The 15,975-nt window shown below is 36.4% G+C and overlaps 1 protein-coding gene across 2 annotated transcripts in view; it reads right to left on the bottom strand.

The window, feature by feature from the left end:
* PAN3 (poly(A) specific ribonuclease subunit PAN3) overlaps positions 1-15,975 on the bottom strand; it is a 68,973-nt gene that overhangs the window by 28,506 nt on the left and 24,492 nt on the right. Inside the window, exons 5-7 of one of the 2 annotated variants that reach the window (XM_060770887.2) lie at positions 9,277-9,438; positions 3,341-3,491; positions 1,478-1,725 (exon numbers count right to left, since the gene is read on the bottom strand). In XM_060770887.2, coding sequence (XP_060626870.2) covers positions 1,478-1,725; positions 3,341-3,491; positions 9,277-9,438 — 561 coding nt within the window. The remainder of the gene's footprint in view (positions 1-1,477; positions 1,726-3,340; positions 3,492-9,276; positions 9,439-15,975) is intronic. The other variant, XM_060770888.2, reaches the window with a different exon arrangement.

The following is a 15,975-nucleotide window of genomic DNA, read 5'->3' as shown; positions in this document are numbered from 1 at the left end:
TTAAATCTTCCATCACAGATAGCTCATTTTCACTAAACACAGCATCTTTGTTGTCATGGAATCTAGCTTCCTTAAGCAGTCCATTTTTGTTTTGAAAAATCATTTTGGCATGCATCTTGCAAACATAGGGATATTATCAACTTGTGGTTGGAAGTACAAGAAGAACCAAAATTAACAAAGTTTGAAAAGCTAAGCTGAGAAGAAATAATAACAGGGGAACAGCAAGAGAAAAAAACAATCTGAAATGCTGATAGAATCTGATGTGTCCCAATGCTCCTGAAAAATGAAAACTCAAGACTGTATAGCCCCACATAAACCTGCCTAGATAGATATGTCCTGCAACAATTTTCAGTGGGACCCACATTCAGAAGATTTGGTGACAACTAGAGAATGAATATTTTTGGTGTAGCATACCATCAGTGAGACCCCAGAGAGAAGCACATATGATAATTAATCTCTTTATTTTATTTTTATGTAGGATTTTAATTTTTACAGGCTAAAATTAAAAGCAACTACATTTTGGTGATACACCAGTGATGCACAAAGAGCACAATTCTTACTTCTAAAATTAAAACAAGTTCTTCTGGAAATTTGATTCAACATGTAAACAATGCATTATTTCAAAAGAAACGTACTATGTTTTGCCACTATTGTGATGTCAAAATTTGGAAGCAAGGTAGTGGCATAGTTCATTGGATTCTGCTATGAATTATTCTTATGCATCCAATCTAGACATTCATCTGCCATGGCAGGAGACAGGCTTGGTTTTCCTAAAATAGAAGTATACATGTAATGTGACATGTATCGCCACAGCCACTATAACATGGCTTCCAAAATCATGTAGGTCTCTGTGTTCTTCAGCTCATGAATGAAGAATCAGTTCCCATATTTATTTAGACTTCCTGTGGCAGCTTTATTATACGTAATTTTGAAAAGATTGAGCCAGCGTTTCCTGAGTATGAACATTGCTCATCTTGTTTAGCACTGTTTAGCACCAACTAGCAGCCATTTCCCAATGTCTCAGGAGGAGACTGTTTCTTCATGTCAGAGATAGTCAAACTTGAACTATGATAGGAATTGAACCTATTCTGTATTCTGTACATGTCATAATACCATTGACTTATGGCTTCCTCCAGGTTGTTCTTGGAAGCAAGAACTGCAAACAGAACATTACAGGAGGAAGTGACAATGAATGGATTCAAATGTCACAATAAAGTAAGGTTACTGTGATGGGAACACATCTAGGAAATCCCTGGTTTACTGAAATATCCACATGCAACCATCATTTCCCCTGCAGAGCCCTGTACATGCTATAAGATAATTTCAGAAATTAAAAAAAGCTAATTTAAACTAAAATTGGGGGTGGCAGCCAAGTTTAATAGCCATGTTTCAATCCTGTTTATGATGTGGTGTGATATTACACTGAATAACAGTATCTATTGACACATGAAGTAATAAATAAAACTAAAAATCTTACCATTCCAGTTAGAGGTGCTGGAGTTGTGTCAGTGTAGAAATAGGTTGTGCCACCCACCGTTTCCTTCTGAATCACTTGGCCAGCAGCAGAGGGCTGGGAGACAGCATTAGTAACTGGCGTAGAGGCACTAGTAGGCACCATATAATTTGCTGGGTTTGGTGTATGACTTCTTCGTCTAGGAGCAGGAGACGTGTGAGGAGTAATTTTAGGGGAATGAAGGGGAGAGGATCCTGCTGACAGTGACATTCCTTATGGGAAAAAAGGAGGAGGGGGAGACTTGGAGATCAAAGTGCATTTGTTTCATAATGAGTTATAAGGCTTGAAAAACCTATTTCCTTGTATATTTGGGGACACCTGAACAAGACAACTGGCAGATTCTCGAACACTGAAAACTGCACTCTGGGTGTCCCTTTCAAATAATATTGCTAGCTAAATTCTAACAATTGATAAAGAAAGTGACTGATCTGAGAATGGTGGCAGAAAACTATAAGTAGCACATATTTAAACACATGTGAGAGACTCATTAATTAACTTCTTTTAACTGTAATTCAGCACCCTTTCTGTGGTTTGTAAAGGGCTCAAATAAACTGCTGACAGTACCACTGTTTTCGTTTAATATTGTGACTTCTACAAACCAGCCCATTTGATTCATACATGGCAGTGTTATTATTCTATTTAGGAAAATATTATAATACTAATTGGAGACACCAGAGTTAACTGACATTTGCCACAAAATAATGTATTTAATCCTTTTAAGATTCCAAACTTTTTAACTTAAAAAGAATTTAGATTTCTTCAAGTTTTTTCTTAAACAGGTATCCTTTTAGCCTTCCAAACTCTGAAAGCGGGGCATTTAAATCTCTGCATCCTTGGTGCTACCTGCAAAAACAAACTCCTTTCAGCAATTTTTTTCTCAACTCTGTAAGACTACAGGGCTACTGCAGATAAGCACTATCCATTCTTCAGCACTCTAATAAGGGAAATTCATTTGCACAAGACAACATGTGGCTTTACAGTGCAGAAATGTATTCTGTGACAGAAAACACATATCTAGACAAGATACAAGGATTCCTGTGCAAATACTATGTGTAGTACTTCCGCACATACACGGATGTAGATGTGTACACTGCATAAATGAAATGCAAATGTGCAACCTTACACAGTTCATAGAAGTATACATGTACTTTTCCAAGGCAAAAAAAAAATCTTGCAAAGAGATATGTATGTTCTGTGTAAATTACAAGATTTCTGCCCAAAGACACACTGGCTGTGAGTAAAAGAATATATAATTATAGTGCTAGTGAATTTCTTGCAACCATGTTCCAAACTTCAAAAGTTTCAAAGTACCAAAATGTCCATTTTTAAAAGTATATGAATGTTGCATTTTTGAAGGTTATATGAATATCAATGAGACTCCATAATCCCACTCTCCAATTTCTTTGTGCATTTTAAACCTTGCAATTCAGCAAATTTTAGATAATACCTCAAATTATTAAAGAAAATCAGCAAATCAAATTACTACATTTTAAATCGTACTAATATAGGGCAGTTTTCAAAATCAAGGCCGGTTTCTACAAAGGTATGAAAACATTCTTACTTTGCTGAAAGCTTGAAAGCCAAGGCTGCACTTTCATAACTTAGTAAAGGTTTTATTATATTAACATCCAGTCCCTGCAGGGAATTTTACTATCACCAAATTTCATACTTGATTGTCCTGAATACATTCCAAAATTGCAACCTGCTAAATTTACTCCAGCATAAACACTGTGAACAATCAAGCTTATGAAAGCCCTGTCTACAGCACAAGAAGCTTCCATGGTGCTACTGTGAGTCATAATGTAAATGAAGTTATTCGAACCTTACCTGGAGCTAGTCCAGCATTTGCAGGACCTCCCATGGAAGGATGAGAGAACAAGGCTTGAGAAAAGGCAGATATATTTGACTGCGACATATTACTGAGTCGGGAGGTTGATCCTCCTTTAGGAATAAATTCGTTTGCAGTGGGATTTGGTGTCTGTTTAAAATCAAAACAGAGTATGAGTCAAATAATGGAAATATACTTTCCTCCTGGATAAATTAAATGAATTCAATGACTCAATAATTAAAAAACAGCAGAGGCTATAAACAACTGGAAACTAGGTCCAGAAGCTCAACTGAGTCTTTAATTGCTCTGCTGTAAGTTGCTTTCCAAGCCATGTATTATATGTCAAAGTTTTCAAAACTGGTTTGATAGCAAAATGAACTGCGAGTTTTGTTGTAAACTGCATCATCTCTGCCCCAAAACACAATAGCTAACAGCGCTACATTGATTTTTAGCAATGGAAACCGTGCCAGAAAATATTTTTTCGTGCAACTTTCACTGATAAAACTTTTTTTTAAAAAATTTAACTTCTTTTAATTGATCTATAATCTTATTCTCTGAGACATTACTTGACCACATAACAACCTACTACTACTAGCTAGTCCCCTTGGGGAGACAGGGCGGGACATAAATAAAGTTTTATTTAGTTAGTTAAATTGATAATTCAGTTGTGTTCACAAACCCTTAACTTGTAAATCCTAGATTATTCACATTGTCATTTTTTTTGCTTGTTTCAAAGGTCTGGACCTTTTTTGTGGGGCAGTGGGAGGAGGAAAGATAAATTTATGTATTTAGAATGAGAACTAAAGGGGGGGAAATCACTGGATTGATTATGGTTTAGACTATTATCCAAAAAAAGGAACCTTGCAAGACCATAAATTTATTCTTTTTCTCCAAAAGCTTTATATGGCAGCTTTTATTAAACACAAATACAGATTCTTACACAATTCAATATATTCACTCATCAATTCATCATAAAAACCATTGTAATGGGGCAGCAAAATAAAAGATATCCTAAAGAAGCTGCAGAAAGCAGCACCATACTGTACTGCTTAATATGCTAGAAAAACACATAATTTGGTAAAGATCCCAAATTTGTTATCATAGTTAAAATTGTTGTAAAATTGGTGCACTTGACACTTTTTAAAGAATCTAAAAATTTCTTTCTAACTTTCTACAACAGACACTTCTAGTCTCTTTTAACTAGCAGGATTATTCTGTCATAAGAACAGCAACAACCAGAATACTTTGTCACGCAAAATATAATAAGAATTTTTCTGGGTTTTGTTTCTGAAGACAAACATTTTTGCTCTACTCTGCTGCACATACATTACTAACCAAATTCATCTTAATATATTTCAAACAGCTATTTGAAATATAATATGAATGTTAGATATCGTACTACTATGCAACATTGCTAGTACAGTTGTCTATTTACTTAGAACTCAACATGACTTACACCTGAATAGGAATTACAATATTGCACCTTAATTAGTTCTGTTATATTTATTTCTAAAAAAGACAAAGTGCTTTGACAAGTCAGAAAGAAAAAAAGAGATCTGATAAATATCTGGTCCAAAGCACCAGCATTTTTTCCAGAGATAAAAGGAATAATATAGGATTAAAACACACACACACACACACACACACACACAGTTTAGCCCTTTGAAAAAACAAAATGGGATCACACATGTTCTGTCAAACTGCTTGGAGCCACTAACATTCATTGAAGCATCATAACATCGCCAACAAGTTATCTAAAACAACAAAGGTTTTAAGAAGAAAAGTTAAACAACTAACTTTCCACCCACAACTAAATAGGCAGTAAATAGCAGTCATTCAAATATAATGGAAAATATAGATGAGAGATCCTAAAACATTTGAACAAAACCCAACCAAAGCATGTGCTCAGCTTTCACTAGCTTTATAAACAACACCAAGTAAGCCACAGTCCTAGCCTGAAATGTTACAAGGGAAATCAGCAGAATACAATAACCTTCACACATACCTCTTACATCACTATATTCACACCTCATTTCCCAAAATAGCTAGGTCCGAAATGTATGTTAGCAGAAACAAGCAACATCTCTTTTATCTTTTGCCTCGCATCAAAATAAGACTAGGATTTTCAATATTCTAGGAGATGGCTAAAGATTCAGCAAGAGGATCATGAAACAACCCCACAAATAATAATTTCTATAATAAAGTGAAATTAAAGGAATAAAAAAAATATGACTGCCCATATGTGAGAATGTTGTCATCCAGCACTCACTGACCATGCAGTCCACATAGTCTGTGTGCTCTACAGGTGGGGAAGAGAGTGGACATTAAACAGCAATAAGGTTAGGCCATAATATATAGAACCCCCCCCCCCCCCCGCCGCCTTCCCAATTAGATGTGATAATTTGATGGCAAAGTGCATCCTATTGAGTCATCACTGTCAATGACTATGATTGCTGGAGATTATAGGAGATGAGGCCCAGCACACATAGAGGTCATTCGTGTGGATGATTGGTTCATATGGTTGAAGAAGCACTATCAGTTTGAGATTCTTCTACATTACCTTGTTCTTGTTTTTCAAGTCAGTTTCCAATATCTCCAGTTTTGCCCAGATGTGAAGATATAATGTCACTATGTTCATGCTGAGGCCAAGTCTCATAGTAAGAAATTTGTACTAACGGTGAGACTACGCCTCTTTTTCCTTACAAGCTGCTTTGCTTCAGGAATGGCTCCTAGAACTGGCATTAGAAATGAAGAATTTCTTGGATAAAAGCTCTGTGACTTGGAAAATGAATGGACTTTTATTAGGCATACCTCCTGCACACACAAATGCACACTAACGAAGCCAAGAACCAAGGTTTTTTGTAACAATTTAATCCTTATCTGATCTAAACCTGATCAAATTTATTCATACAATATTAATTTTTATCTGCTTAAATACACGTTGTAAAAATTGATTTATTAAAGTCTAAACACACACAAATCTCACACACTCCACAGTCTGGCTTGGCCATCTGCTACTTTTTTCAATCATCCCTTATCCATCTTTGATGTAAACCGATAGGGTGCTACAAAATTCATTTATATTTTGCCCAAGAGCCTATGAGAACACTGGGAGTTTATAAGTCCCCATCAATATACAAATGCTGCAGGAGAAGGTGAACGCACCACTTCTCATCCCGCTTCTACTGATCAGCTGGGGGAGGGACATCTGGTGCCCTCCTGTTGTCCTGGGAACCCTGAAGAAGACAGAAAAGTCACCCCCCATGCAAGGCTCACTCTTCCTCCACCACTGTGTGTGAAGGCAACAGAACATGCACAATTGCACTGCTGAAGTTGTGGGCAGAGCTGCTTGGGCAAGGGAGTTCTGGATACTTTTTTGCCCCTCTAAGTACAATTATGCTGGTGTATCTGAGCTCATATGTGTAGACACTATCATGTGTTACCGGACAGAAAAACACACATAAACACAAATAGGACAAGTTTTGCTGCCAATTCCTTTTAAGCTCTCCAGGCTACATAGTGTACATTGTTTGCACATCTCTATCTTTCTTAAAGAGCCTAATGAAAGTCTAATGAAAAGTCACTGTACTTAGTGAAGACACAATTATTGCCAAACACACACAAAAATCAAAACTATACCAGTGCGCAATCCATCCCCTCTCTCTATATACATCTATTTATCCCTTGTTTTGGTGTAGTATCTACGAAAGATGCACTCATCTTCTAATCACTGCTGAAATGAAATCAGGTCATTCCAACCAAGAGATCTGCCAAAGCACACATTTATGTAGGTCAAGTCATTAAGGGGGGGGGGGGGGGGACTTCACCACACCCTCACTTATGCAACACTATAACTTACAAGATACATTTGTGAGAATTCCCTGCCACCACAGAAGAAAACTGCTTTAAAAATGTATACAAAGAAAGTCAAAATACTGTTGCTCCTTCAACAACAGAAACAGTATACAGTGATAAATAGTGTATTACTCTCTACTGCCACTTTTTTCTTCTTATGAGGTCTTCAGCAATAAAAAATTTATTTTGTCTTTTATACTAGTTATGTTTGCTGCAGAACTGAGTGGATGAAGCTTAATGTGCTAGTAGTATTGCAGAAGTAGGAATTTGTGCAATGAAATGCAAAATGTAACACATGGAAAACAACATGAAGAAAGTTATTATGTTCCCATAACCTTCACAAGGTATGTTAATACACCTCTTCTATTCAAAATGAAGTCTAATTAAAAACAAAATCCTCAAGAACATTCCAGGATCCAAGTTTTCCCTATTTTATTTTCTTCAAGATTCAGAAATTTATGATTTATGATTACTCTTGTGAAACATACAAATGTCTCTCCCTTTGGTAGGGGAATACTAAGATAACAAATGACATTTTCTCTGCCTCGAAATTCATTTTGTGACGAACACTATTACAACTGCCATTCAGAATGTTGCTGCACTGGAATCATAGGGAGTTATCACTTGGCAAGAATGGTTTCCATTCAAATGCTATTATCTCTTTATTTCTTTATTTTCATTTTCATCTGATTTTTTGCTTTACAGAGAGAACTTATCACATATACTCATGTATAAGGTATATATACCTTATGTATATATCAAGGGCATGTTTGGGGGCCAAAATTATGGATTTTGATGTGACTCATTACTAATTCAAGGGTCATTCTGTGTAAAGAGGAAAGCACCAATGCTGACTCATGGGGCCAGCCATCACCACCAAAATGTCATCACCCAGGCATTTAAAAAACCCAGAAGAGACGCTGCCATGGAGAGTACACAGACTGGTGCTTCTTTTAGGTTTTCCCAGGACAGACTAAGCTCCCACCTTTTGCCACTCTACTCAGAAAAGGGATGGTTGCTTTTAAAATAAGAATTAATTAGAGTACAGTGATCTGTGGAAAAGCTAACACATTGTTGAGAGGTTACTTTTTTGACTAAAATTTCTAGACTATGAGTATATACATATATGATTATATACAGCAACATCTTTCCAGATGTTGCTGTACTACCACTCCTATCATCCCTGACACACTGGCTGGAAACTGTAGTTAAAAATAAGTATGTTCAGTTGATAATCATAGGAAAGAACATGCCAGATCAATTATTATTAGTAGTACTGTTTTAGACATAAGGTATTATACAAGGGGGAAATAGTTGCTTAAATCTACTACTAAATTATATTATGTGACATAATTATTACCTATTTTATTAATGGGTGATGTGTTTTTTAAAATAATGTTTTGTGATTTAATTTTCTTTCTTATCATATTTTGTTTTATTCGCCATTTGATTTAATTTCTAAATTGTTGTGTGTCTATTGCTATTTTATATTGCTTTTCTCTGTTGTAAGCTGCTCCAAGTCCCCTTGGGGAAAGGGGATGGGATATAAATAAAGTTTGATCATTGTTATTACTACTAATACACGTGGGCAAAGGTTTTCCCAACTGGAAATGGTGTTAACCTCCTCGTGTGTGTTTGTGTTCATTAAATTGTGCTAACCAGATGATTCTGTTGGATACTGGCCTATATAACTGGCCATTGTGCACTATTTTGCTTTGTTAAGTAATATTGGAGTTTTGAAAGGCCACTCCTGTTTGAATTCTGTGAAGCATTTCAGATAAACCGAATTTGTTAAACAGGAAATTTAAGTCACTATCAACTTTCTTCTGAATTCATGGCTAGAAAATATCTAATTTGAAAAAAAGAACTTTTTGTATAGGATGATTTGCCACTCAAATCAGGAGATACATAAAACACTTGAGAGATACGTAGTTCATTAGATATCCAGTTTCAATGGAAAGGCTTAATTTCATCCATGGAAATTTTTGGCAAAATCCAGCTTCACTACATTAATCTGAGTTCATCATTTTCCAAAATAGTAATCAAAATTAATTAAAATGACTAGAAAAAATAATTTTACCTGTAAATTGTTTTCTGTGACTCTGTTCCACCAAACCATATTGATGGGTACTCCTGTTTTACACCTGTCAGCCAAGCAGCCAATAGTGTTCTTTGATTTTCGAGCCTTTGATCCCACCGGAACTATCCTCTCCTCCAGCATCCCCAGACGATACTTTCTTGGCTATGGAAAAGAAGCAAAAAAACCAGGGCACTCCCAACATCCCTCAATCTGAAACTCAAGCTAAAACTACATAAGAACATGTTTTTGGTTTGATTGGTGGAATCGGAAACAATTTGCAAGTAAAATTTCTGTGCTTATTTGCTTCAGTCTAATTAACATGCCTTGAAAGCTTGGAGGTATCAAATAAAGACTGTATTATCTAAAATGCAATCCTTTGCCTGTCCATTCAGAAACTATATCTCACTGAGTTCAACTGTACTTTTTCCCAAATAGGTATACAAAGGATTGTAACGTAAGTCAACTTTTATAACAGTCATTGGGAAACTGTGACTCTCCACATACAAATGCAAGCCCTTCTCAATTGTCCAACTGCAAGACCATAGGGAATTGTAGTTCATATGTGTCCCCATTTCTGTTTTACAGACTGACTGTATCAATTCTAAGAGTTCAGTAGAAACAGCCAGGCCAATTCATAGTCTTTTTCCAGAATAAATCTAGACTCTCCTAAGATATATTTTCAATTAGGACAATGAATGTGAAGCCTTTTGAAATTACAAAAAAATATTCAAAAAGTTAATAAGGGCAGGGGTTGGATACAGGTCGTTTAAAGAAAAAAAATCTAAAGGCACTAAACAACAAGAAATTGAAAGCAACTGGCAATCTCTATGAACAGGTATTCAACAGCATCTATTTATTTCCATTTCAATTGGCAACTTAAGATCTCAAGGTATTAAGAGCTGATCCCAAAGAAAGCTATGTGAGAACCCATCATAACAGCTTCTACAAGTGTATGGCTGATAATCAAATGCTTGTAACTTGGAAAAAAACTATACAAATGATAATTTGGCATCATCATATGCTTGCAAAAGAAAGATATATTGTCTATCAAAGTAAATAAATAGCATGATAAAATGAAACCAAATTCTAATTCCTTGGTGAGTCCATGCTCAAGTGGTATGATTGATGCTTGAGGGCAACTATGAGGAGGCTGCTTTCTATGGAACACAATTGTGAAATGACCCATGTGAATTTAGTCCTTTTTTATACACTCTACTACTGCAATCTTAATTTTGCTCATTTGCAGTGAGATATCAAAATGCCAAATCAGGATCTCTGTGCCTTGATTGATATGGAAGACTTCATAAGAACACAAAAGTAATAGAAAGGTCAAAGCAAATCATATACACAAAGAAATAATTATGGTGCCCTAAATTCAATTACAAGCCCCACTGAATCATGAAGATTCCATGTGTTGTTTTCCCATTCTGCAATTGACCCAATGGCTCTATCACAGTTGGGACTAGCAAATGGATATAAGCCAATAACAAAAGACATAGCAGCCAAAAGAGTTAAATTTGGAGGAATAAATTTCAATGTATCACTTTTACATGTAACACAGTACCCAGGAATTCTTCAGAAATAGCTTTTACTGTTTACTTGAAGTTTTTTTTTCTCCACTTAAAAAAGCTTTATTGCTTTAATAGACAAATTTGTTCCAGAAGCAGAAATAACATAGGAAGCATAAGGTTAGATTCCTTTTTTGTATACATTTTATTGTGATATATGTGAAAAAACAACAGCAACAACATACAATCTTCGTGATTCAACAATCAAAATATAAGTATTATTTCCCCTGTCCTGTCACATCTCCATTCCCACCCGTGAACACCTATGACTTCTGACACCGCACCAAATTGAACTAGTATCTTTTTAAAAATCTGTCCTTATCAGTACACTAATATATCCCCCATTTACCTATTTCAAAATCGATTTTTGTCTTCTTTTTTAAATACCCAAAGGCCAGTCTCCATTTTCTAGCAAATTCTTCTTTGTTTCCTCCCCTTATGCCATTGGAGATCTTGGCCATTTGGATATACTCTACTACTTTTCCTCTCCAGTCCTTAATAAGTACTTCTTTTTCTCCCAAAATTTTGCTATGATTCTCACTGCCACATAACTATATAGGCAAATTTCTACATTGTCTTTGCCAATTCACTCCTAGAACAAACCCAATAAGCACATTTCCGGGTTTTTCTTAAATCTTCTTAGTAATCATTTTATTGGTTTCTTTAGTCACCTTTTTCTAAAACGTTTTCCTACCACACAGGTCCACCAAACATGGAAAAAGGTGCCTTTCTGCGTTTTGCAAAGGTTTGTATTCACAAGCTAGATCCTTGCTAAAAGTGAAGAAATGCTACTTCTCCTCAAAAGTATAAAATTATGAACACCAAATTGTCTAAACAGATACAAGAAAGTCACTTGAGAATTTTTCTGCTTTCTCTCCAAACAATATTCGTATGCAAAGCAATCTTAGAGATTGAGAGAATAAAGTTGGTAGCATAAGCTTTTGTAGATGAAGAGTGCATCTACAATATAGATATAATGCACATTGACACCCTTTTAACTGCCAGAGCTCAATGCCATGGAATCTTGGGATTCATAGTTCGGTGAGTCACTAACACTCTTTGCCAAAGAAACCTAAATGCCTTGTAAAATTACAACTCCTGTGATTCCACAGCATTGAACAGTAGCAGTTAAAGTGACATCAAACTGCATGAAATCTATAATTGCATCTGAGGAAGTAAATGATTTATAAAAGCTTATACCACCGACTCTGTTCTCTCAGTCTCTAGGGTGCTACAAGATCCCTTTGCATACTGATATTCCAGACAGAAGATATTCCAGACAGAAGATTTTAGTGGTGTATTTTAAACTATCTATCTATTCCTCAGCAATCACTGTGGGCCCAGTGGCTGTAAGAAAGATTCAGCAATTTACAGAAGCACCAAACTTCTCTCAATAGTGATGTTAATATACTTTTGATTGATCAGGATCAATCTGAAATATGTCCCTTAACCAGGTCAAGCTAGTTAAGGAATTCAACTTTGACAGCAATTATCGTCATAAAACATAAAATACTATACTGTATATCTTAGCCCATGCTGATAAGGGGACTAAGTTTCTCTCTGGAACTTCTTCTAAGAAGATATTAAGAAGAAGAAAAAATACTATGATATAAACAAGGACAAAAACACAAATTGAATAGACTACAAACTGAAGAGACCCCATTGTGGTTTAACTGCAGAATCTATTTATTTGTGTATTTCCTTATCCTCACAAATAGAAGAGGCCAGACACAGCTGAGTCTAAAGTCTATTTCAAAAGTGTAACTGGAGGAAACCTTTCCTCTCTTTTGATATATGTAGTTCTAGCCTCCAAAAAGACTCTTTGCAATGCTCCTGGGAGAGGAATCCTCAGTGCAGCAAGAGATTGCAGCACCAAGGCTAGCTACAAATGACCACTTTTTCCGCCAAGACTGACAGTTCAGCTTTTGTATTTTTTTGCCTAAACAGACCCCTCCCAGATTCCCAGAAACTCCCTCTCTCCCTCCCCAGCAGGAAATGCAAGTCTTAAAGGGACAGGTCACTGATCTAAAGCACTGAACCCAGGATAGTGGAGCTTCTGGTGGATAGTCACAGTGCTGAAGAGATTATCAATGATGCTTCAGCCACAGAGAACTTAAACACTGCCATTTCTGGGCTAAAGTGAACTGCATCCTCCACCAATGCAACTAGATCATGAACTTCTGAATCCCAGCCACTTCTGGACTTCTGTGCCATGATGACCCACAATATTCTACATATCTTTCTTTCGTGATTTTGGCAAAATCTCTTGTCCATATTGAACCTTGAGTGCAATGGTCACACAGTCCTAAATTTCACCATTAACAGGCTCAATTCCCAGCCTTTAATAGTATGGACACAGACTAGAAATTCCAAGAACATATAAACAAGAAGCGTCAGAACAAGGTTTCTAGCTTCCCCAGAGTGTTGGTAGGCAAGGGCAAATATTCACTTCTTCTTCACAATGTAATGGCACACTGCATAGAGTATATATTAGAAAATGAGAATGGTTCACACAAGCACTAATCATTTCTCTCTTCATTCACCCCATTTAAAATAAAGTATATCCCACTAATTCTTGCACCCCAAATGGCAAATGACATAAAAGCTCAAACCCAATCTGAGATACTTAATTTGCCCATATGTAAAAATGAACTGAATCACAGGTGTCTAATCATCATCATCATCATCTTTATTTATATCCTGCCACCATCTCCCCAAAGAAACTTGGGGTGGCTTACAAAGCACTCTAGAAAAAGGAGAATGGAAAGCAGTATAAATAAGCATTAAACTCTTAGTTTATATGCTTCAAGTGCTCATTAGGAGTGACTGCTTTAAACAAGGTACAACCAGTAGCAATGCTGAACAACGTGCCACCAATCCTGTGGTAAACATATGCCTAGAATATACCACTTATAGGTGAGGGAACAATTCACACATGTCTGAACACTCTCCTTGTCCCATATTTATAAAGCATACCCTATACTCATGTAGAAGTCCAGAAATTCCAGTCAAAAATAAACCCTGAAAACCTGGGTCAACTTATCCATGAGTCAACATGAGTAATGTACCTTACCTCAAAAAGGAATGTCTTTCTCTGAGGAAAGTGGTGGAAAGCAAGAGCTTAGAATGCCCTGGGAGAACATTAAAAAAGCACCAACCTCCTCCACTCTCTCTGCCATGTTGCTGATTCAAGCCTTTTTGAATGTCTAGAAGGGAAAGCAGTGGCCAAGGCAGCATTGGTGCTTTCCTCTTCCACAGAATGATCCCAACTTATCATATAAAAATACATGATTTTGCCCCCAGTAGTTGACATCCTCTGAAATTGAGGGAAAGATGGTACTGAGGTCTCCAGGTAGGAGAGGAAAAAGCACTGTGCTGTTACACAATCTTCATCTTAATGCAATTCTGGATGCCTGAATTAAGTGGTTTATATAAACCTCTAACTACATCTATAAACAGTATATCTTTAATCATATAAACAGCTGCAAAAGCTGGGCTCATATTACCTCTCATTTTTAGCTTATGGAACTATAGCTTAACAGACTGTTTCTGAAAGGATCAGAGTTTCCAATATATTATGAAAAGAACTGCCAAAAGTAAAATATACAGATTTTTTCAAAAAGATGGACCCAATTGACAATCACTATATCTCTGCAACGATGAAGTGTCCACAAACGAAACTCTTACCACTTGAAAGTGAGGGACATGGAGTTTCAAATGATTATTACTATATGCCTCTCTCTGCTCGCAGGATACCCCTAGCCTCATAGAGTCATAGAATCAAAGAATCAAAGAGTTGGAAGAGACCTCATGGGCCATTCAGTCCAACCCCCTGCCAAAAAGCAGCAATACTGCATTCAAATCACCCCCAACAAATGGCCATCCAGCCTCTGTTTAAAAGCTTAAACAGAGGCTGGATGGCCATTTGTTGGGGGTGATTGGAAAAGCTTCCAAAGAAGCTTTCATTTTCAAGATGGCAAACTTGCAACAATAAAGCCCAATGAGGTATTCTCCATTTGTGGAGGGTTTTTAAAAGTTTTTTTTTTACCCTAAACCATTGCTAAAGCTTGCTGACCCATTAAATCATTTGCCATCATGACATATCCCGCTTTGAAATTAGGTCCATCATAAATAGCTTCAAGCAGTATAATACTGCTAACAAACATGTTTAACACTTACTAATACCAGAAGGTTGAAGACACAGCAATAGTATGACACCAAAATATTTGCACACTTCAAAGAGAGGTTTAACACTTTAAAAAACCACTTAAATTATCAATATCCTAATGGACTGACTCAATGGTTAATCAACAGGGCAATAAATAATCCCAACCTTTTAGGACATGTATTACTAAAGGAGGGTACCAATGGGTTATGAATTGCTCATTCTGTGATTACTGGCTAGAAGCCAAATGCCTATGGATTTTACTTCATGTACATTTATCAGATTTGGAATGGGGGACTGTTGAGTTCCCCTAAGACTATTTTTGGAAGTTACACACTCAAATCTAGAGTATACATGACCACTGGCAAGCTTATTGTGTGGGCAGGAGATAAGGGCCTAAATCCAATTGCTAGTACAAATCCACCGATTTAATAGAATCATTTCAAGTGCTGATTTACCACATGACCATTGACTAGTTGGTTCTACTCTACTCAATTCAAGACTACCAGTATGATTTCATTCAACATTCCTTTTATATTTGCCAGCACCTCTACTTGCATATGATCAGAGCTAAGATTATTTTGATATCACAGTGGCCATTTTGGCTTTTTTTGTGGTTGCAAATACATGCATGCATGTATATTTCTCTTCTGAAAGCAGAAGTTTTATATAAGCTTTGCCATCCCACATTCCCAGATGGAACATAAAGTCTGGTCTTGAGGCTTCCAAAGGTTTACAATTTTAAAAGCAGCGCAGAGATGTATTCGCATTGTAAATACATTCAATTTCTCTACACCCCAGTTTAATAAATATTAATCATTCTTGCATGCCCACACCCCCAAGAACAAAGCAACGAAGAACTACTGCCTGCCTGAAGTCAAAGGTATATAGATTTGTGAAACTAGTTGTATTGGGTTTATTATACCATGTATGGTGGAAGTTCCTTCTTTGGAAGCTTTTAAACAG

This window comes from Anolis sagrei, chromosome 3, assembly GCF_037176765.1.
Source record: "Anolis sagrei isolate rAnoSag1 chromosome 3, rAnoSag1.mat, whole genome shotgun sequence".
In the NCBI taxonomy this organism is placed as follows: domain Eukaryota; kingdom Metazoa; phylum Chordata; class Lepidosauria; order Squamata; family Dactyloidae; genus Anolis; species Anolis sagrei.
The sequence above is the reverse complement of the archived record's forward strand: the minus strand, read 5'-3'. Positions and strand labels throughout refer to the sequence as shown.